At 39.4% G+C, this 23981-nt stretch overlaps 2 protein-coding genes and 1 long non-coding RNA gene across 4 annotated transcripts; 1 reads left to right on the top strand and 2 right to left on the bottom strand.

Moving 5' to 3' along the window:
- Positions 1-527: 527 nt before the first annotated feature.
- dars2 (aspartyl-tRNA synthetase 2, mitochondrial) lies at positions 528-13553 on the bottom strand. Of its 2 annotated transcripts, XM_088085573.1 has the most exons (18): positions 13387-13553; positions 13010-13266; positions 12080-12179; positions 10822-10888; positions 10621-10722; positions 9122-9217; positions 8907-9030; positions 7709-7755; positions 6957-7063; positions 6705-6774; positions 6146-6325; positions 5368-5475; positions 5081-5143; positions 3925-4077; positions 3563-3781; positions 3322-3432; positions 3149-3224; positions 528-1966 (listed from the first exon to the last, which is right to left on the bottom strand). In XM_088085573.1, exons 2-18 carry the CDS (start codon positions 13182-13184, stop codon positions 1773-1775), a joined length of 1992 nt encoding a protein of 663 aa, XP_087941699.1. In that variant the 5' UTR covers positions 13185-13266; positions 13387-13553; the 3' UTR covers positions 528-1772. The 2 variants fall into 2 exon arrangements, with proteins under 2 accessions (XP_087941699.1, XP_042353774.1); XM_042497840.2 differs by lacking the exon at positions 13387-13553 and having other exon boundaries at positions 13010-13380.
- A 761-nt stretch (positions 13554-14314) lies between these two features.
- Positions 14315-22071, top strand: cryz (crystallin, zeta (quinone reductase)). The gene is made up of 8 exons (XM_042498038.2): positions 14315-14525; positions 15762-15914; positions 16985-17148; positions 18190-18241; positions 18337-18486; positions 18612-18713; positions 19345-19440; positions 19672-22071. The coding sequence occupies exons 1-8, from the start codon at positions 14418-14420 to the stop codon at positions 19831-19833; spliced, it is 987 nt and encodes a 328-aa protein (XP_042353972.2). The 5' UTR covers positions 14315-14417; the 3' UTR covers positions 19834-22071.
- On the bottom strand, positions 15745-19761 carry LOC148188030 (uncharacterized). The gene is made up of 4 exons (XR_015778154.1): positions 19628-19761; positions 18045-18094; positions 17767-17880; positions 15745-15885 (listed from the first exon to the last, which is right to left on the bottom strand). It is a non-coding gene; the product is annotated as an uncharacterized LOC148188030 (long non-coding RNA).
- Positions 22072-23981: the final 1910 nt, after the last annotated feature.

Genomic DNA, 23981 nt, shown 5'->3' with positions numbered 1-23981 from the left:
TAAAAAACTTGGAAAGAAGGCAATGTGCAATGAAATAAGTGACCAAAAAATAAGCAAGAAATTAGTTTGGGTTTTTTAAACAGTACAGGAACATTACCTGAAATTTTGTTTAAAAAAACAAAGAAAGTTTAAAAAAAAAAAAAAGACGTAGTAAAACATGCTTAAAAATTAAATAATTCTGTAACATAATTTCAATATTTAATTTTAAATATGTGTGTGTTGATTGGATAAGGTCTGTGTTTAACACAAGCTGAAGAAGCTGTTTTCTTCTATGATATAAAATATGTCACTGTTCCTAATAGCCTCAAAGAATTTCCTTCTTAACAGCAATGCATTGGTATTGCAAAGTTATTTCGTATTTAGTAAATTACTTCCTCTTTGTGTTACTATCCCTCCACATAATTCAGCCAGAAAACAAACAAAAAAAAGCTTTTCACAATACTTTGCGCTGCTCACTACCACTGATGTCATGATCCTTTACTTTATAGCTTGAACTCATCATTTTTACTCAGAACAAGGACTGTGGATTTCATGATTACAGGTTGAGTTTTATTATTACCAAGGTGGCGCACAATCTGAAACATCTGGACTAGCATTAGACAGAAACCAGTACAAAATGAGCATCTCTTTGGAATCAGTGGAGCTACCAGTAACTGAAAGATCATCAAGTTTGATTTGGAGATCATTTATAACAGAAAACTTATTAACCCCTCGAGACATGAGCAAATTGGTTTGATTTTGTTCAAAAACATGGGAAAAAATACAATGAGCAACAAGAGAAAATTACCTTAAAAAATGCAAAAAAATAGTAAAAAAAAACAAAACAAATGAAAATTAACTGAAAATATTATTATTATGTTTATTTTTAAAGATTATTTTTGGGGGATTTTTCCCCTTTATTGATAGAGCAGTTGTAGAATGACAGGAAATGTGGGAGAGAGAGAGGGAGAATGACATGCAGCAGGGGCCACAGGCTGGAATTGAACCCGGGCCGCTGCAAAGGCCTCGGCATATGGGGCGCACACTCTAGCAGAAAATGACCTGAAAATTTGTATAAAAAAAAAAAAATCACACTCACAAAAGAAAGTTTTAAAAGAAAGTCAAATGAATTACCTTTGAAAAACTGCTTAGGTTTTTTTTTTTAATGATTCTGTAACATAATGCTAATTATATATGTTTTTCCTTGCTTTTCTTTTTTTTTTTGTTTTGTTTACCCAAACATCTCCTAGCTTTTTCAAAATAACTTTCTAAATCTATGAATTTCTTGCAATTTGTGGAACATTTCTCACCAATTTGCTCAAGGTTCAAAGCTTTTCATACTTGTGAAAGACCTTTGAAGGCAGTGCCAGTAAATTGATTTTGCTTCAGGTTTCAAAGGGTTAAAGAAAGATTAAAGAAGACAACGGTCTGAGAGTACTGCACCACCCTCAAAGAGGTTCAGTGTCTCTAAACCAACATATCAATTTAACCTCAGCTGTTTTTATGTCAGTTTCATGTATTTCAGATTTCCATTATGTATGTTTTAGCTGATTAGATTCCCTTTTTCTCTTCCACTCCAAAGTAACAGTGCTGAGACGCATCCACAGCATCACCTCCTCCACATTTTCTCTCCTCCTCCTCCTCTTATTTGCCGGCCAGCTGGCGGAGGTCTCCACAGGCTACAGTATCTGCACCGCCTGCTGGTTGTCATCTCTGTCTCCTTGTCCTCACACTCCTCTGTTGGGTGTGTTATCAAGGTCCGTTAAGACATCAGCCCGCCCTCCTTTACCTCCTCACTTCCCCTCTCTTCCTCCTCCTCCTTGCTCTGTGGGCCATTTGACAGAGATGTGGTAAGTCTTCAGCTCCTCCTCAGAAACAAAGTCAGGGGCGCAGCTCATGAGGTCGTGACCCCGGAATGACTTAGGGAAGGCAATGACATCACGGATGCTCGGAGCCCCGACCATGATTGACACAAGCCGGTCCAAACCTAAAAAAAGCAAAGTGAAGTGATAAGATGACCAAATAGATATACAACCATTTTCACATTTTAGCACATTTTTAGAAGTGGTGTTAAATATCACATTTATTATTTCATATCTCTGCTCAGTGCACCACTGCCTCTTTAACCCTAATGTCGTTTTCATCATATCTGTCGAACAGAAGGTCCTTTGTTAGCAACTATGTCTCTTCACTTGCCTCTTCCAGGTACGGTGTTCCTCAGGGGTCAGCTTTGGGACCAATTTCAAGATTAGTGTCACCAATTCAGAACAAATGTCAAAGTTGACCTTTGACCTCTTCTATATAAAATTTCATCACTTCATCATCATATGCTATAAGACATTTGTGTGTCATTGTAGTGCACAAATTCTTGAGCTATAGCCAAAAACATGTTTTATGAGGACACAGAGACCTCGACCTTTGACCACCAAAATCTTGAGAGCTCAAGAGCTTTGAGTCTTTGTTAACATTTGAGCCAAATATGAAAAAACCCGACTCAAGGTGTTCTTGAGATATGTTCACAAGTTTGGGAGAGAAGGACAACTGGAAAACATAATGCCTCTGGCCTTGGCTAGCGCCAGCACAGAGGCACAAAAATTAGATCAAATGTGTAAAAATACACTTTTATGGGTCTTTTCTGTGCTAAACTAGTTTGTTTACAGTTAAAGCCTGCTCTGGTCAACTGATGAGTTAACCTGTGAAACCTGAGCAAATTTGCTTGATTTCTTTCTAAAATATTGGAGGGCAACAATCAACTTAACAAGAAATGACCCAAAAATTGTCCGAAAATAAGCATAGAAAAGTAAATAAAAAAACAAACAAAAAGGGAAAAAAAACAAGAAAATAAGCTCAAGTAAAAACATTTGTAAGATCATTTTAAATGTATAATTAAGAAAATTATAAATTTAGTTTTCTTGACATTTTCTATTGTTTTTGATAATATCTAATAATACACCACAGCTAATTTTCATTTTTACGTCACATTTTAGTAAATTTCCTTTCTGCAATTGCGGGACATTTCTTGCTAAGTGCCTCATTATGTTTTTCCCATGTTTCTGAGAGAAATTAAACCAATTTCCTCAGGTTTTAGTGGTCTAAATGCTTGTAAAAGGCGCCTGGATGCAGCACAAGAACACAGACGTCGATCCAGGCGTTAAAAGGTTAACCTTACCCAGAGCAATGCCTCCATGTGGTGGTGCTCCTGAGTCCAGAGCCTCTAGCAGGTGAGAGAGAAGACTGGGGTCCTCCTACAAAAGACACAAGTCGAAAACAGTTAGGACCAGTGATTGATTCAACCCAGTTCCAAAGGTCGGCTGAAATCTGCCGAGATATACAGTGAGGGACCTTGAGGATACTCTTCAGCACGTGAAGCTGCTCTGAGGCCTTGTGGATGCGGATGGAGCCTCCTCCAATCTCACAGCCATTCAACACCAGGTCATAGTGCTGACCACGGACCTACGAGTGACAGCATACAACCCATAAGAACTCATGCAGCCTATACGACAAATGATAATTTAAAGAGATCCAAAAATGAATTAAAACAGACACATAGATGAAGAAATTTGGAGTAAGTCTTTGTGACTACCTTGTGTGGCTCTGTGTAGAGTAAGTGTGCGTCCTCTGGCAACGGCGCAGTAAATGGATGATGGGCTGACTCCAGCTGCTCAGGCTCCTCTTCTTTAGGCAAGAAGAGAGGGAAGTCCACAACCCACAGGAAGTGGAAGGCTGAGGGGTCGCAGACTGACACGCCACGAGATGCCAGGAGCTCCACACACTTCAGGCGAAGATTACCTAGCAACGGACGCTGAGAGCGGACAGAGAGACAAGACAGGAGGAATTAACACATATTTAGCTTATGTACGGTTTTATATTTCCTTGCAATGATGTACAACTTTTCCCCTTCATCACTCTAACATAATCTGAGTGTGACGTCCGTGAGTGTCTCACCACAGAGTGGAGGGAGCCAGCAGCCAGCAGCAGCAGGTCTCCTGGATTGGCTGCAGTCCTCTGCAGCAGCTCCTCTGTGGCTGAGACAGACAGCAGCTTCTTCAGGGGAGACTTCAGTGTCCCGTCTGCTTTGACCTGCACCACGCTGAGCTCCTTGGGACAAAACATAGACACATCACAAAAAAAATGACAATTAATACTGATTCTTTTTGTCAGATGATTATTCACCAGTAAAACAGTTGTTTTGGAGTTGTTTTTGTGCTTTAAGTATGCAAAGGGTGCCAAACTGCATAAAACAGCATCAAAATGTTCATTGTTCATCCTAAAAATGTCCTGTAATCCTAGAAACATCCTCAAATCCTAGAAATGCCCTAAAATCTGAGAAATGTCCTCAAATCCTAGAAATGCCTTTAAGTCCTAATAATGTCCTGAATCCTTAGAAATGTCCCAAAATTTCCTGAAATGCCAGAAATGTTCTGAAATTCTAGATGCATCCTAAAATCCTAGTGGCATCCCCAAATCCTACAAACATCCTAAAGTCCTATAAATTTCTTAAAATCTGATCGGATCTAAAATCCTTGAAACATTCCTAAATCCTTGAGTGTCCTCAAATCTTAAAAACATCCTATAATCCTAGAAATGTCCTAAAATCATGCTGCTACAACTGGCCCCTGGCCTCCTGACATTTTGCAAAAATGGCCCCCAAGCAAAGCAAGTTACGTATCTCTGCTCTAAATCCTACACACTGCTCCTTTAAGATGGTCTCTAACTTTGATGGATGTTTATTTGGTCATAAACATTCAATTACAAAGAAATGCTTTGAAGCCACTTCAACCTTGTAAGCTTCACAAAGTTATATTTGCTGAAGGGCCACAACAGTAAACTGCAATACTACGCATTTATAGACTCAAACACATAAAGAAACACATTTTATATACGTAACATGTTGTGCATAGTCTATAGACGTGAAGACCATGTGAAATTAAAACAATGTCAGTATCTCATTTCCATTCATTCTTTCACATTTGTCACTTATTCCCCATTTCATCATTTTATTTCCTGTATCCAGTCTCACCATTTTAATTATTTGTACCAAACATCAAGACACTGATGTATAATAATGACTTCACATAAAGTAAGAGGAAATAAAACCTACCTGTCCAAACTGAGTCTTGGCCGTTTGTTTCAGCTCTTCCAAATCTTTTCCCGAAAACAGTGTCTGTGGTCACACAACAGAGAAGATGATTGGAGACAGACAGCAGTGACGAGGTCAAATAAAGGAAAGGACGGCAAAACGCAGACCACAAACCCGCAACATATCAAATATAGTGCTGTTTGATCTGTAACAGCTTTTTGTTGTCATTACTTCTGCGTCGTACTTCACACAGTATGCGCAGTTTGTTCCGATGGCGTGCGCTCAACAGGAAACGGTTTTGTTCTTACCGCTCCACTGGGGACACAGACGGCCTGAACCGAGCCTCCTGGTTGGCTGAGAGCTGATCTGAGGAATTCAATCTCCGTGGATAAGAAAAACTGACTGAGGTCAATTAACTGAACAGAGAGAAAGAAAGAAGGACAGTGATTCAGACAGAGACGTGTGCTTTGCCAGAAACACTGCTGGACCCACAGACATATCAAGGTAGCTTCATAGGTTAGCCATCTATCTTTCAGCATCATGTTAGATCGGCATGCTGTATGGCTGCTACAGAGCAGGTTAAAGGTTCCTGTGGAGTTTTGATCTCTAGTAGTGCTATGGAGCTGTTTGTCTACAAGTGGGCTCCTCTTCTGCTTATCTCCTGCAGTCTAAAAACTCTAAAATCCAAAAAATTATCCAAAGATGAATTGGTAACAAAAAAATAGATAGTTGTAGCCATCCAGTTCAGGAATGTTCTGACTCCATACTACTGACGGCAAAAACAGTCAGTGGCAAAACCAAACCAATTTTAGTGAATGTAAATTGATAGCACAAGACTGTCCATAAGGGTTAAATGACAGCCTGTTTCACTGGTGTGGCTGCAGCCCTCTCTCAATACTGGACAAATTTAAGAAATTGTTGGTCCAATTAGTCACCTAGACACAGATACACAGGAAATGAGGTCCAGGTGGAAAAATAATGAAGTTTCTCTTTAATTATTGTCTCTTGCGAAAGGATCAGTTCTGATATTCAGTCATCGAGGAGATATTTAGAAGCAAACAAAAAAAGCAAGGCTCAGCAACCCACTTTCATATTGAATCTAGTATCAGGCTTGTCCACTCCGTAGTCCCTCATGGCCTCTTCATACGTCATGGTTTGGAAAGGAACCTCAAGGGGACCTTTGTCTGCAGGCCAGGAGTACTGTAACAAACCTTCCACCAGGGACATGATACCTGCCTGGTCCACAAAAGACATTTCTATGTCTACCTGAGAAAGATAATGAGAGGATGATTACTCACAGAGACCACAGACTGAAAACCAACTTATCAAATTTAAGTCAACACTGCCACCAAGTACAAAGGAACAAGAAACTATGAACAAGGCTGATCAAAGAACGTAGAACGTAGTGTACTACATGTAAGTGTACTTAGTGATGTGTCGCTTTTATCTCTTCCACTCCCGATATGGGAACAAATGTCTATCTAACTTTACTAGACTTGAATATTTCAGCTCCATTACCAGCAACAAATTTAAGAGCAAGCAGCAGAGCGCAGTATAGTGCCACGATCAAACCTGGGAATTTTTTAAAAAAATGCTGAGTGTATTATTTGCATTTTGTCCTTCTCCCGTTCTGTCTCCATGTTACCTGGGTGAACTCAGGTTGCCGGTCTGGTTTGGAACCTTCATCTCTGTAGCACCGTGCCATCTGGAAGTACCTGCCACAGTGACAATGGAGGACAAAGTCAAAGGCACAGCAGTACTTTACTTAGCTCCCTTGTCAGACTCCCATCTGCTTCTCCAAACTGGGGATGTGCCAATCGACATCGACTCTATGTAATACACCGAGTGTGGGTAAGTACCCAGCAAATCTGAACTATCCCTTCAAGTCTGTAGCCACCTGTCTATACCAGCCACCATCAGAAGCTGTTTGAACTGCTGTGGACTCTGAGGCAGAGAGTAAAAGCGGCCTGGCTCTCTGGACGGAACCACAAACTCTTTGGCTCCCTGAAACACAAAACAATGAACAGAGTCTGAGGGAAGAACACATTATATCATTTCCCTAGTTTTTTTTTTCTCAAATTGATGATACAGCAACTTGGAATTAGTCCTTAAATTATTTGAATGTTTCTTTGGCAAAGGATTGTTAAAGAGTAATTAAACCCCTAAACCACTTTTTTCAGATGTAAGGCAATATAGAGTATATGTGTATCTAGTAGTTGTTGATTGAATCAGGTTCAACTCTTGACATTTGAGTACAAAGTATTAAAATTCTACACGCTGTGTTATAAATATGCATAGAAAATGCCGTCTAAAGATTGATACCTGCTATTGCAATTAAATTTTGCTATTGGCTGATTCTGGTTGCGGGAGCCTGCTTTCGTCATAAACCAAGCCCCCCGTCAATGCCCTCTCAACAGCCAACTGATTTTATTTTGATTGTGTGTGTGCAGGGAGCAGGGAGGACGTGTGGATAGAGAGAAGGTATAATCAGTTGACTGGGCGTGTCTTAGCCTGCTCCTAGCCAAGCCCATTTTTGAGACTTTTTTCACATTAGAGGGAGGAGGCACTCAAGGCAAAAGTCAGGGGTTTAGCTGCTCTTTAAGGGGACTTTGATTCTCTGTAGCTGTTAAGTGTTAAAGATCATCTTACCCCTGGTGTTCTTTTAAACAAAGACGGAGTTTCCACATCGACAAAACCTACAAATAAGAAAAAAAGATTGTTAGCGACACTTAAGTTTAGTTATGCTTCAGAACCTGGATTCTACCACTCTCTCCCTACAATTCAGTCAGTGTGTTTACATGCACTGTTACGTGGAGCAACAGTTAAAGCCCGTTTCGGCCATTAAAATGGACCACTGTCCTTGTCCCTGGGAGAGAATTTATTTAATGAAGTATGTCCAACTCCTTCACGGCTGGTGGAGATATGCCTTTTTCCAGCTACTTGCAATAAACCTAAATTATATGTACAGTCTATGATATGGACCCAATCACAATCACAGCTGTTTATTTTCAGTAACTTTGGGGTAGAAAACTGCTGCATCATGTTCATACAAATCTACAGTGCTGAGCAAACTCTGCCTTCATTGATTAGTTTTAAGCCACCTAACGAAGCATTATCAGTGTAAGTGTAGCCTATGCAATATTTAGAATATTTTCAGTGCTTTACCTCGCAGTAAAAAAGTCCTTATCGACGGGGATTTGAAGCCGTTATATCAAAAACACCAGACGCCATTGAGAAAAACAGTCATTTTATTCCAGGTGAGCTGCTGCTTCCCCTCTGCCTCCATCAGCTGTTGTGGAAATATTCAACTGTAGTGTACATTTAAACAGATATTGATTTTTTTAAGTGGCTAAACTATGTTTTGCTGCAGCCCAGTCCACAGCAGGACATTGCTTAGCTTCCATGACAGTGTTGGTTTTTTAAGTTGAATGTCCCTCACCTAAGCCAAAACTAAAAGCACAAGTCCCTCCTCAGTGCTCACATCTTTTTTTATGCCTGACCTGTTTTGCAGCACCCCTTCCTACCTCATAAATAACAAACAGTCCCTATCCCTAACCACCGAGGGAGGCCGGCGTGGCGACAAGGAGCATGCGCAGATTTTCTAGTCCGACTGTGGTGTTTACATGGCGGAATAGCTCGAATTCCAGCCACATCATCTGGGTGTCTGATTTCAAGAAATTTGATTTTGTCCAATTTCAGGGGCAGCATGCTAGGAGTGTGAACGTGCTGGTTAGCCTGTGTATGATGGCTCTGTGTCAAAGTGTTTCCCAGCTCGGACAGATCACCAGTCATCCACTGTTCTGGAAAAGATGATCTGAAGACAGAGAATGAATCTCAGTCTACCTACCGTGCACATTACAGAGGTATTCTCTCATCTTCATCACCAGCTGAGACCTCAGTCTGAGGTTCCTCTGCATCTGAGAGGACCTCAGGTCCAGGTAGCGGTACTGCATGCGCAAAGACTCAGACTTCTGCACAATCAAACAGCAAAAACACAATCGTTCAGGATCGATAACAATAACAAATCGGAATCTTTTGCTCGAATGTCCATAATATACTTACTTTGACAAATTCTTTAATTTCAAAAGGCAACCTCCGGCACACATTGAAAACTTCCACACTCTCAGCCAGGACTTCAACTTCTCCCGTTGACATGGCCTGTTGGTATGGACACAGCAGAATGAGGAGACAGCACTCTGGATACTACATGAATACTTCATATATTTGCTCTGCTGACCTCCGAGGTTCAGAAGAAGTCTGTCAAAATATCTTGAAATTCTGCAGTACAGGCTGCACGTTCAGCAGTGAAAACATGGAAAACTTTTCAGTGCTGTATATTTCTTAAACACATTATGCTTTACTTTTTACTTTCGTCTTGTTTTGTTTTCTTTCCTTGTTTTTTTTTTTACTTCCAGGTCAAAGCCCGGCATGGGTACTATGGAGCATGTGCAGAGCACCTAGGTAAGTTCAGGTCCAACGGCATTTCCTAGTTGGATTAGTCCAACTTTGAGAAATTTAACTTAGTAGAACTTTAGTCTGAGCACTTCAGTTTTAGTCAGACTAACACAATAATTCCACTTTTCCTAACATAATGTAAACGTACTGAGTGTTGCGTCTAATCTGTGTAACTGCAGCAACAGAAAATTTGAGTCAGATAGGCAAGGATGCCAGCTGAGAAGGCGTGTCAATGCATGTCAATACCAGGTTTAACCCCCTAGAAACTGTTTGGCGCTTTTTACATTCTTTTTATTCTTCATTTTTTTGATAATTTTGGCTGTGCTCATGCATATGGCATACATTTTGGCAAGATTGTGTATTTTGTTTGTTTGATCTTGGAATTTCCAGCTCAGCTCCTACAATAAGTCTAAAATACTCCGTGGAAACTAAGCTGTTTTGAAAATGCGCCATTTAAACTGCAATTTTTTCTGATCCCACGGCATTGTTTTATTTCGGGTGTCATTCTGTTTTTTTTACCTTGGAATTTTTATTTTTTATTATTTTCCACCTGATCATTTTTTACCATATTTGGCATATGGAGAAAATACATGCTATTTCCACCAGGTGCACTGTCACAAACAGTGTTGCTGCAAATCATTGACATATCCCAGGCTGTGATAATATAATACAATATGATATAATATAATATAATAATCTACTCATCTAAAAACATAGTGGCGTCATGACAAAAACCTGGCATTTAAAGGGTTAAAATTCAGAGGATTAAAGAATACCTTCTGATTAGGACCGATGTTGGTTAAAAATGAACTCAAAGAAAGTAGAAAATGATATTAATGTGTAATATTTTTTTACAGCTTGATTTTGAAAAGTGCATTTTGTGCGCAGAGCGATACGAGTGTGTGTAATATTAAAGCCTGCCCTAAAAGTTAAACAGGGCCAAAGAGAAAGCTGCTCTATCAAGCCACAACTGGAGATGCAATGCACCCCTTTTGTTTCCCGCTGAGTATCATGGTTTAGTCAGTGCTGAACGTCCCCATATGAATAAGGGGACCTGCTTTTAACAGCCAGTCATGATCTAACAGATTTATTAACAGACACCTGACCTTGTTCTCCTGCCCCGCTGGTCGTCGTCTTACTGTTCCTGTAACCTTGACGACAGACTCGACGGTGAGATCACACTGCACTGCTTTCAAATTACTTGCAGACTTAAAACACAGAAAAAAGGTAACACTGAAGTAATTGTTATCTACTTAAATGGTCGCAACAGTGATTGTATTGTGGTATTTGCATTGTTTGATCCTTACTTCTTCCTGAGGGATTAGAACTTGAGTCAAGCCGCTGAAATCTCGCAGGATGATGAACAGGTCTTGCCTGTTGGGGGCAGTAACATTTGTTAGAGTTTGCAGGAAGTTTTAAGAGTTCAACTGTACCAGCAGTGAGTTAACGCCCGCATAATCATAGACTGAGCAAGTGGCAACCTCAAGAGCTGGAAAACAAAGTGCCAAAAACTGCAGTTCCTCTAATGCCCACTAGAGGCTGGCATCATAACAGAGTCAATCCCTAAAGACCTCCACGTTAACCCTTTAGGGCACACACTTGTATCGCTCTGCGCACAAAATGCGCTTTTCAGAATCAAGCTTTGAAAAATAGTAATTAATAAATAATAACAATTAATAAATAATAAATAAAAAATGAATAATAATAATAAATAATTTAAGTAATAATTTATTAATTATTAATTAATATTAATTTCTACTTTCATTGAGTTATCTTTTAACCAACATCAGTCCTAATCATAAATATTAAATATTCTTTTTTTTTTTTATTTTTTTTTTTAGGAATTTTAACCCTTTAAATGCCAGGTTTTTGTCATGATGCCTCTGCGTTTTTAGCTGAAAAAAAATCAATATACTACATACAAAGCAGATTTGTTTTTGATGACAGCCTGGGATATGTCAATGATTTGTATCAACATTGGTTGTGACAGTGCACCTTGTGGAAATAGCATGTATTTTCCATTTGCCAAATATTGTAAAAAATTATGTCATCAAGTGGTAAATAGTAAAAATGAAAAAATCCAAGGCAAAAGCCCAGAATGACACCCAGAAGTAATCCAATGCCTTGATTTTTTTTTTTTTAAATTCCCTTTTTTAAAAAAATCATATTTGGCATATGGAGAAAATACACGCAACTCCCACTAGGTATTGCATTAGTGACCATAGAAAATACTAATAACGTATGATATTTTAAAAGCTTGATTTCAGTGCATTTTGTGCACAGAGCGATGCAAGTGTGTGTGATATTAAAGCGGGCCCTGAGGGATAAATGGATTGCAATAAAACAGACAAACAAACAGACAGATGTTCATGGTCACCACAGGATGAACCCTAGTGACTGAGTCCAGGTACAGCTCATACAGAGATGCTAGCAAGGCTGTTAAACTGTGACCTCTCATTGCTGTCTGGAGCCACCAGTGTTTACAGCCAATGTCTAGCATTGCTTTAAATCTGTCTGTTGATGACTTTCAGTTGGGTGTCGTAAACAGCAGTGACAGAGTGATACCTCAGGTATTGGACCCAGCCGCACAGAGTGACTCTCTCTCCCACATGATCCGTTCTCAGTTCTCCACAGGTGTGACTCCTGAAGGACAAACTGCTGGGACCTGGAAGAGGAGGGAAATGAAGATCATGACTGGATGATAACTGGAATTGCTGTGATGATAATGATGATTATTTTATATATTTTTTGTTTGTTTGTTTGTGGAGTTTTTTGCATTAAATAAGAATATTGGCGAATCACAGGCACAAGAATAAAAATCAGTGTGAATGGACTGGTTTTTACTGGTCTACAGACAGATTTTAGCACAATTCTAGGATTCAAGGGTATTTCTAGGAATTTGGGACGTTTCTAGGATTTTAGGACATTTCAAGGGTGCTGGGACATTTCTATGATATTAATATGTTTCTGGGATTTCTTGATTCTCGTTGCACCTTCTGTACATTTTGTGTTCTTTCATTCTATTTTTCATTTGATACTTTTATCGTATTCTATTTAAAGTTACCATATTTTTTATCCTTTCTTCATGTTAATTGTTTTGCACCAAAATCACCAAATAAAATTCATTGTGAGTGTAAATGTACTTGGAAATAAAACCACCAGGGACTTAGCTAGGACCTCTGTTGGGGTATGCGGGGGATCCTCCACTGGTACTTTTTTAGATCAACACACTCTATTTCGATGATATTTTTTTGTACTCTGGAACCTTATGTATTCCGAAAACGCACAAAACAATTCCCACTGTGGCTCACTTTACTTTTATTGTGAATTAATTATGGTTTTGGAGGCCACCCGAGAAATGTTGCTGGATAACAGACATGGGCCGCTTGTCATTTTACTTTCACACATCACTGCCCAAAAGACATGTCAGCTACAGTCAGTGAGGAAACTATAACCTATCAATCATTGACATGATCGATGCCTTCCTGTCAGTACCTGTGGTTGGAGCAGCAGCCTGACAGAGGGAGTAAGAGCAGCTCAGGTGTCTGACTGCAGGTCTCCACAGCAGGCGTCCTTCACTGGAGGTCGAGGCTGAGCTCTGGGAGCAAACACTGTGAGCTCGGAGTCCTCTCAGCACTCTCTGCAGCACATACCGGCTCTTTGTAGCCATTCTGGTCTAAGAACACGAGCTGAGACACCGAGATCTGAGGCTGTCAGGGTCATAGAGCTGTGTCTCCATTCACCAGGTCCTGCTGTTTGAATGAAGCACGAGGGAACTCTTCTTAAAAAACACTGTTACACGGAGTTTCTTGATATAATGGCTCCATTATTCAACACGGGAGAGCACACACCGGGTACGGGACTTTACTGACCTGGTCGAAATGTGAGGGTTGGTTAAGAAACCTCCACTGTTACTTCATCTGGTCCTGGTTCCGCATTTTCGCTCCTCCTGAGCGGATTTCACGACTCTCTTCTCATGTGGATGGGCTCTTATGCTGCCGCTACATGAGCTCAACGCTAATCCATATACATACAAATCGACGAAGCTCAAACGGATGTGACGTCATTATACATGCGGCCAAAGCAGTTGATTTGCAACACAATCGATTTAATAATTCTGCAGTCAGCACTAGCGGGTTAATATTACGTGTTTGGATATTTCAACAGATTTAATTTGATTTGATTTATTTATTTCGGACATGGAAAAAATAACATGACGAATACCAAACAAAATCAACAGTAAATAAAAATAATTATTTACATATCTGAAATTTACACTTATATTGTCCTACCCCAATAATACTAATAATACTAATAATAATAATAATAATAATAATAATAATAATTATTATTATTATTATTATACCTGTAAATTGGTTTAAAAAGACAAGAAAATCAAACAAAAATATAGATAAAACAACAACAACAACAAAGAAATAACATTCGAAAAAGTACTTCAAATTCAATTTTGTAACATCATTTTAAATATGCAATTATGATAATTTTAAATAGAGTTTTTCCCTAGCTTTTTCTTTTTTTTTCCTTAGACATTTTTGCCTTGTTCTCTTAAGAATAATTTTCTAAATGTACTAATTTCTTGCAATTCATGGAACATTTCTAAAAAAGCTGCTCGGGGTTCAAGGGTTAAATACTTCTGAGAGGCGTCTGACACAAGCGCAAGAAAACTGGTGTCGCCCCAGCTTTCAAAGGGTTAAATATATTGTATTATTTTTAATCATCTTTTTAACAAGTAAACTGCAGTACACTCCGGTCCAGACGGTGGCGCTGATGTGTTTCTAACCCGTATATAAACCGCAGAAGCAGTGTACGTCTCGAGCTCAGAAGTGTGGCGAGGACTCGCGCTTTGAAGTTTCGTCGAGGTTAGTGTGCGCGTGCAGAAGACATGTCGGGCGGCAGGCTGATGAGAGCCATCAGAGTGAGCGAGTTTGGTGCGCCGTCAGTGCTCAAACTCTGCTCAGACGTGCCTGTCCCTCAGCCTGGACACAGACAGGTGAGACACACTGGCTGTCCACAGGAGGACGTTAACCAGAGCGAAAACAACTGCGCTAATGTTTAAGCTTATTATGCAAGAATGACAAAACTATAACGCTAACAGTCGCTTAAAACCCCGGTGGTATTTTGAAGTTAATAGAACATTAAAAGTCATAATCTAATCTGTTTGTGTGAGTTATATGTAAAAATCAAAGTTAACTTTACAGTTAAGCTAATCAGGCCGAGCGATATATCAGGGGTAAAATCTGTTTATACTATACACTTCTATTTATACAGTTAGTAATAACAATAACAACAACAAAAGGCCTAATAATGAACTTTATTTGTATAGCACCTTACATACAAGAAATGTAGCCCACTGTGGTTTACAAGAGAGAAATTACATGCGCCAAGTGCTTCACATCAAAAGACACAAACCTGCATGTAAAAATGAAACCAGAATATACTGAAAAATACAAAATACACAGAATGCATCTTCACATGGATAAAAGCTAGATAAAAGAATGCACAGAATGCATACCATAAGATGGAAAAAATAAATAAAACCCACTGACATTATGCATAAGAAGGTTAAAAACTGTGTATAAAATGCATAAACTTAAGGAAAATACATTTTAAAGAGGTGCAGCAGTGTGCTTTGCAAATGCAAAGTGGTTAAATCAGTGCCCGTTAAAGGCTGAAGTAAAGAGATACGTTTTTAGTTTTCTTTTAAATATATTTAGTAATGTTAGTTTGTATTATGGTGCAGTGCATGGCCCACAAACTGGCAACATAGTGCATGTTGCAATTATGTAAAACTAAGAACAGTGAATAAAAAAAGGAGTAAGAAATAAGAAAAAAAGGGAGAATGTTAAGACCTGGATTCTACCACACTCTCCATACTATTCAGTCACTGCGTTTACATGTTACCAGAGCAACAGTTATAGCTCATTTAGGTCATTTAATTGGTCTACTGTCCTTGTCCTGTCCCAGTATACAAGCACCATGGGACAATTTGAATATTGACGAAAATATGTCTGACTTTGTCATCCCTTCCACTCTCCACTGAACTAGGGAAACATACAGTATAGGAACTAAGGTGTATATTCTGTTTTGCTGTGCCTTTGGCTTTTTGTGTGTTGACCTCTCACGTCCCAATAAAAACCTTTACATGTATATTTATCCGTCTAAAATGTACTGAGTGATGGATTTCAACCGACTGGCTGACTGACCGCTCAATGTCGTTCTGCTGTAGGTGCTGATTCGTGTCCACGCCTGTGGAGTGAACCCAGTGGAAACTTACATCCGGGCTGGGACATTCGCCCGAAAGCCTCCTCTGCCATACACACCAGGCACAGACGTAGCTGGAGTGGTGGAAACTGTTGGAGAAGGAGTTACAGCAGTAAAGGTCTGAGTTAAACACACACACACAAACAACAACAAAACAAAACAAAACTCAATGGCGGACATACTATATGGTCATCTATATTTGGGCCAAAATATGTCAATTTAAAGCCATGAACACCAAATTTAAATTAATTAAAATTTTAAAGCCATGGGGGTGGTGGGGGTTTAAGGTACAAGGTAGATTTACTAGTCATTTATTTGTTTATTTTTTAAAAATGACTAATATAATACAGTTTTTAAAATGTAGTTTAATAACTAAGTCAGATAGCTTGTAGAGGTCCACCAGGATCAAAAGATATATATAGCACAAACATGTCCTGGCATGTTTAAATGTCCTATGACACTATGTTCCTGAATGGCCTGTTGAAGGGGCTGCACAGTAAAGACAAATGGAATTGTCAGAGATGTTATATAAGGCATGTTAATATATTCATGATGTTAACGGATGCACTGAATAACATACAAGTAAACATTCCAATTAAAAAGTTGTTGCTAGCTGCTGGCAGTAGCCTTGTGGCACGGTGAATTAATAATAATATAATAATTTTTTTCTCAATTACCTTGCTAACTGCTGAGAAAATCTTCATCACTTATTTGACAATTTCTTTGCAATGCATTTTATTTAACCCTTAATATGCTTTAATATTACACACACTCATGTTGCTCTGTGCACAAAATGAGCCTTTCAAATTCAAGCTTTAAAAGCATTATACAGTAATTTGATTTTCTACTGTCATTGAATTATTTTTTTTAACCAACATTAGTCCTAATCATGAATATCAAACATTCTTTTTTTTTTTTTTTTTTAATTTTAAGGCTTTAAATGCCAGTTTTTTGTCATGATGCCACTTCATTTTCAGATGCACCCCACCCACAATCACAATACAGTCTTGCCAAAATGTATTTCATATGCATGAACACAGCCAAAATGATTAAAAAATGAAGAATGAAAAGTGTGTAAAATGTGTCAAACAGTCCCTAAGGAATAAACATGTCTCTGAATTGACTCTGAATGTTGATGCTAACTTGTCACTTATTTTATGTCTATAATTCTATGTATGTGTTTTCCAGGCTGGAGATCGTGTGTTCACCACAGCTACAGAGTCTGGAGGTTATGCAGAGTACATGGTAGCAGCTGACGACTGCGTCCACAAACTGCCCGATGCTTTAGACTTCAACCAGGGTGCAGCCATAGGGATCCCTTACTTCACCGCCTACAGAGCTCTGATTCACAAGTAAGACCACGCCTTCTCAACAGTTTGGTTATCAGAGTTGGTGGATAGCATGTCACACAAGTATTTAACTGATATAAAGAGAGTCCTTACACAAAACCAGGCTGTGTATGCAGTAGAAAGATGCAAATACTTTTGAAAATAGTGCTACAACTAGAGAACACAGAGAAAAAGGACTGTGACGTTCACTTTTGCTCAAGAGACAGAAAACCTGCAACTACCAGAATGCACTGTGTTGTGGTTGGATTATGTCACCCACCACTAGTGGGTGACATAATCCGCTGTCGTTCATGTGACACAATGACGGCTGGATGATAATAACTGATCATCTGTTACAGTTAAACAGTAATCTAAATCGAACATGTTCTCAAGTCGTCACATATTTCAGCTTTAGAGTGGATTTCTGCGTCAATATATTACGCTTTAGGTGTCCTTCTGCGTCTGTGTTTTTTTCGGGTTGCCGCTACTGTGATGGCAACAAATGCACATATGTTTAGACAACAACAGCACATGGCAACCAACACCAGGACGTCAGCAAACGCATATGCTGACACGGATGGTCAGAGTGGAGGCAAACACTGGAATCCCTCTGCCCCTTCTACCTGCCCTGTAGGTACTCACGTGCTCCTTATAATACGTCTTTACCGGCAGGGTTTCAACCGGACGATGTCCTGCAGCGTATCATGTGCATGCGACAGGTTCCATCGGGACACGTTCTCAAGTGACAACGCCCATCTGCGTATCATGCACCGGTGCCGTCCAGCCATCCATCAGTGTATAAAAAAAAACGGTGACTGGTTTTGTCTTGCCGCATTCTCAGCGGATGCCGTCCAGCGGCGTTTCATACGGACATAAAAGGTGGCTTTTGGCATTAGGATCTTGAAAAATACTCAACTTACCCCTTAAGAAGCAGAAGCATTGTTGGTGTCAGCCTTTTGATGGCATTTGTCTGCAACGGAGAAAATACAGAACACCAGGCTGAAGCAAGCCAGTTGTGCCGATGTCAGGACTAAAATGTTTTCTCACTGCTGTGTTGTGTTGCAGAGCTCACACCAAACCCGGAGAGACTGTCCTCATCCATGGAGCCAGTGGAGGGGTATGATTTTTGTCTTTTGTGTCACTCTTTCCCTGTTATTATTTTAAAAATTGAAATGGTTTCCACATTAATATTATGGATGTGTTTATGTTTAGGTCGGTGTGGCAGCGTGCCAGTTGTCCCGTGCTCTGGGTTTCACAGTTTTGGGGACAGCGGGGACTCCGGAAGGAATGAAGCTGATTCTCAATAATGGAGCGCACCTGGCCTTTAATCACAGAGAGGAGGGCTACACTCACAAAATCATGGTACACACACACAAGTGGACTATATCAGCAGAGAGAAAAACACTCATTTTCATTTTCTTCTCCTCTAGCAGGCGTTTTAGTGGTTACAGAAATGTGAATAATTTTGATGTCTGTGTTTTTTTCAGGAAGCCACAGAGGGCCGAGGAATAGACGTGATCGTAGAGATGCTGTCCAATGTCAACCTCAGTAATGACCTTCAGATGTTGGCCTTTGGAGGACGTGTTATGGTCAGTAGGACTACAGTCCAAGAGCCATATTCACAACGTGTCCTCTCCAACCCTTAAATGCTTTTACACAGAGATTGCGCTATAGGGCCGCAACTTAGTCCCCCATTTATAGCGCCCCCGCATGTTTACACAGAAAAACAATGGTGGCATCATTCCTCTCCCGTGTGTGATTATACACTGCATCACAGCATCCCGTAATCAACAGAGGCACGTCAGGTGTGATATTTAGCACTCGAGTATCAACATCTAGCGTGACATATAATATGTGTCAGCAGCACTTTGTAAACAATAACAAAGGCATAACATGTCAACCACAATCATTTAGCTTCCCTGTCACATGGCGGCTGATCTCGTCTTCTGCTCAGAGGGTAAGGAGCTACCGAATCTCATTGCTGACCCCCTACAATCTGTGGTCAGCGGGGCATCACCGTTACCCACTTGGAGGCAGTTGGGCACGCTTTTGCCCTTACTCAAGAGAACATCCATCTCTGGCACAGCATGTTAAAACCGACAAAGGAAACGGAAATTTGTGCGGCATGGTTTGAATCTACGCAGAGTAGTTAAATCCCAGTGTAGCTCATCCCCATACGTTTCTATACGCACCTTCGTCTTTCTTTCTGTTTGATTTTAGGTGGTTGGCAGCAGAGGCTCTATAGAGATCGACCCCAGAGACACCATGGCTAAAGAGAGCAGCATCATAGGAGTGGTTCTTTTCTCCTCTACACCGGTACGAAGCAGCGACATCGCACAGCCATGTTTGACATGCACATACAGCGGTGATTTTTCGGGGTTTAAAAGCCTGCACACTTTGGATGACACGTGACCATCACATGGGATACAGCTGAATGCAACTGAGCAACAAGCTTTTGACACAAAGCCAGGAAAAAGAAATCATGATACAATGTTTTACTTACTTTAAAATACATGTTGTACATCCTCTCTGCTCCTCTCCTCGCAGGAGGAGAAGAAGGAGTGTGCAGCGCTGCTCTACGCTGGGATGGAAGCTGGTTGGCTGCGTCCGGTCGTCGGTTCCCAGTATCCCCTTGATAAGGCCGCCCAGGCCCACCATGACATCATTGAGTGTCCCGGGGCTTTTGGGAAGACAGTCCTGACCATGTGATGATGAGATCACATCAGAGGTCAAGAGTCACCAAGTAGGGCTTTAGTTGTTCATAAAGGGGAGACTCTTGCTACAATAAAGAAAATAAGGTGTAATGTGATTACATTAACCCTTTGAAACCTGGATCCACATCAAATATCTTGTGCCTTATTTGGACGCCTTCCCCATGTATTTAGATCTCTGACCCCTGAGCAAATTGGTTTGATTTCTTTTGAAAACATGAAACATGAGGAAAAAAAGGCAATGAGCAACTTTGCAAGAAATTACCTGCAAATTGCAAGTAACTAGTAGATTTAGAATATTTAAAAAAAAAAACGCTAGGGGAAAATGTACATTCATTTATTTTATAATTATTATAATTTTAAAATTTTAAATTATGTGACAGATTTTTTTTCTAAAGCACTTTTGAAGGGTCATTTGCCTTCGCTTTTTTCTAACTTTTCATTTATTTTGTAAATTTCTCGAATAACTTTCTTGCCCCCCCCTTTTTTAACTTTCCTCTTTTCTTTTTGTTGCTAATTTTCAGGTAATTCTGTTGTACTTATTTTGTTTAAAAACTAAATTTGCACTTTTTTTAGGGGTCATTTCTTTTTAAGTTGCTCACTTTGTCTTTCCATGTCTTTGAAAGAAATCAAGCCAGTTTGTTAAGGTTTCAAAGGGTAAAGCTTTAAATGATTACTGAAACCCTGAATTATATTGTTGCACTTAAAGGGATAGTTCAGGATTATTTTGAAGTTGGTTTGTATTGGGTTCTTATCCATCGTCCATAGTTATCCAAGTGTCTGATACAGAAGCTTTAGCTACCTAAAAAGGTCCCACCTAAAAGAAATCAACATTAAGTGCACGCTATAGTATTTTCACTGCTTTACCCTAATGTCAGACAGGGAAGCAGCTTCAGTTCCCCATCTCTGCTCTTGTCAAAGCCACCAGACTCCACTGACAAAAACAGTCATGTTAGCTCTCTGAGGACAGGAGCTGCTGGTCTACAGCTGCTTCACTCATTTAGTTAGTTTGTGTTTTTGTGTAACTGGTGAATCTGAACCAACTCTTCAAAGATAAAAAAGTAACAGGATAATAAAAACTAAATAATCGAGGCAGCAGTAGACCAGCAGCTCATGTGTTCATCGATGCTGAATCACTCTTTTTCTCAATGCTGTCTAGCTTTGAAGAGAGCGATACAACTTCATTTTCCCAATCAGAAATCACTGTCGGGTGACAAAGTAAAGCAATAAAAATAAAAAGGCAAAAAATGGCTTGCACACTGCAGGGCTCCAGTAATCACCTATTTAATGCACTTAAGTGACGTTATGAGCAAGGCCTCTCTTTTTTAGACTGGAGTCACACTGCCAGACGCCATCTTAAATACATATGTGAACATCATGTAAACAAGGTACTTGGTAATAAATACACTCCAATACAATACATGCCATAAAAATACATGGTTCTCAGTTCACTTTAAGAACGAAGAACTAGATAAAATACAGATACTTATACACATATTTACATATTTAGACATATTTTTTGTGCGTTATTAAGTTTATTTATTGGTGTGTAGTTATCGAAATGTATCTTGTTTACGCGATTAGTCACATGACTGTTGATATGTATGCAAGATGGCGTCTCACAGTGTAAATCTAGTCTGATGAGGAGCAATCTTGCTCGAAATGTCCCTTTGGTGCATTCAATAAGTGATAACTGGAGCCTTTTTTTTGACTTTTTACTTCTCACTCATGTCTGGTTCAGCACCTGCTCCAAGTTTGGATGTGAGTGAACACTTTTGCTTCTGTAAGGCTATAACAATATCCCTAAATATAGCATAACTTTAGAATTCTATTCATGTTTTGAGGTGGGACTTTTTTAGGTGGCTAAAAATCTTTTGTTTGCTTCTTTGTCAGACTCTAGCCTGCTTTTCCAAACTGCGGGTGTACTGAGTAACCTCTACTGTATGTGGTATAGCCCGCTATGTATAAGTACCACATACAACTTCCCTTCAAAAAAATCTGAATTATCCCATTAATTTTGCATGTATTACACTCACAGACCAAAAGTCCCAATGTGATCTATGCTAAAACTCCCAGTGGTAATATTATTATTACTATACTGGCAGTGGAAGTTGAACATATATATTCTTGCTCTGACTGAACAACTTTTCTCTATCTTTGGATTTAAACACAGTTGAGAAGGTGGAAACTATGCACATGCACATTAAATGAACTGTGAAATAAATTGAGAATACAATTATTTTTTCCAAGTATCTTTTTGTTATAATACTTAACAGCATTATTTACATTTGTGGTAAAGGCAGTAAGGTGAAAGAGTAAAGCCAAACGCTCATTTCTGACACCAAACTGAGTCAGACATGACACCTGTGCTTCTCAGGTGACAGAGGGCTCTACTGAGCATGCTCCAGACAGGGCCAGGTAACCTAAGCTCAGGACACACAGTTACACAGTATCTGCTGTGGCACTGTAGCAACCAGCACATGATGGAGCTCCGAGCTGAAGTCCCCCGGCAGTAAACCATCCCACAGTGCTAAAGATAACTCTTATGGATTAATATGTCAGTGGAGCGTACCATGTCATTAGCAGGGGTGGACCTCTGGGCTCTGGTCAACAGGTAAGCAGTCTGTAATGAGTTTCTAAATTATCTTGCATTCTAATTATTGTTTCTTTGGTTTTGGTGTGTGGATGTTCACAAATAAAAAAAGTCCAAAGAGGTGGGGGTTTTTTTTTGGTGTGGTGTGATTTTTATCAGCTGTTGGTAAAATTGCTCCTCTTGAAATATTTTAACTGCCTAGTCACATGCTTGCAGGATGGAAGGAGAAGATATTTAGGTGATGCTGGGGATTAGTCACATCTAGGTTACAATGCGCCTGATTCACAGGTTGAGGTTGGCCAAAGACTACAAATATAGTGGAAAAACATTTAAATCATGTGCCTAACAATGTACCGTGACATGTCTAAACACAGTGTAGAGCACACAGTAATGGGACACTAAAGTGCTTCAGTGAAAGCCACGTTAATTAAAGGGTTTGAGGAGAGAAAGTGGTTCATTCAGTGACTTGCCTGCCTCCAGACCTTTGAATCTGCCCACTCCACTGAGTTCAAGTTTACTGGTTCTGATGGAAGATGGAAACAGAGTGTAGGGAGTTCTTAAAAACCCTTGAAAATCTGAGCAAATCTGCTTGAATTCTTTCAACAAATAAAGAGTGGAAAGCAATGAGCAACTTGACAAGAAATGACCCAAAAATTGAAAGAAAAAAAAAGGCAAAAACTTTTAAGAAAATTTTTAAAAAATAGCAACAAAAAATTAAAGTAAAAAAAAAAAAAATTATTGTATTGCATATTGTATTAAATGTATATTTTGAATATATAATTATAATAGTCATGAATAGAGCTTCTGGACATTTCCCCCTATTTTTTAGATTAATTCTCTCTCTCTTCTTTTGTAATATTAATTTCCAGGATGTTTTTTTGGCATCTTTACTCATTGCCTTCCCCATGTCTTTGAAGAGAATTGATACTTACTAAAGGTGTCTAAATGCAACAAGAAAAACTGATGTCCATCCAGATTTCAAAGGCTTAACCCAAGGCTGGATTTTTGACAAGGCAAAGCAAGTTGGCTTTGTGGAAATTACTTTCAGCGTCCAAAATTAACATGTTAACTCACCGGCCAAGGTGACTGGTAGATGAAAAACCTACCAAACAAGCATATTTTTTACCGGCCAAATTAATAATTTGCCTTTTTTTCTTCACATATGCATTGTTTCAGTACATCTAATTGAGATAATAATGTATTGTGATGAATGCAACCTTAGAGATGAGGCCAGAGCAAAATGTAAGCAAAATGTAAGGCAAAATGATTTACATATATTGAAGAGCTCATTAGCAGAGCCTCAGCACATGAATAAGTTATCTGTCTAGGGCTTTTATTTTGAAAGGTAAGAACACAAGAAGTAGAGCTAGTGCGCTGGTGTTTACGATGAGAGAGTAAAAAAAAGTTAGTCGTTTAACCGATCAGCTGATGTCCCGTACAATAAACAGCACTGTAAAACGACAAACAGTTGAGACAGTCAGGTTTTGCCAAACTGGTGCAGATCTGTCTGTGTGTGTGTGTGTGTGTGTGTGTGTGTGTGTGTGTGTGTGTGT

This window comes from Plectropomus leopardus, chromosome 12 (genome assembly GCF_026936395.1).
Source record: "Plectropomus leopardus strain MGB_pleo_1.0 chromosome 12, ASM2693639v1, whole genome shotgun sequence".
Taxonomy (NCBI): domain Eukaryota; kingdom Metazoa; phylum Chordata; class Actinopteri; order Perciformes; family Serranidae; genus Plectropomus; species Plectropomus leopardus.
Note: the sequence above shows the minus strand (reverse complement) of the source record. Positions and strands in the feature narration are given on the sequence as shown.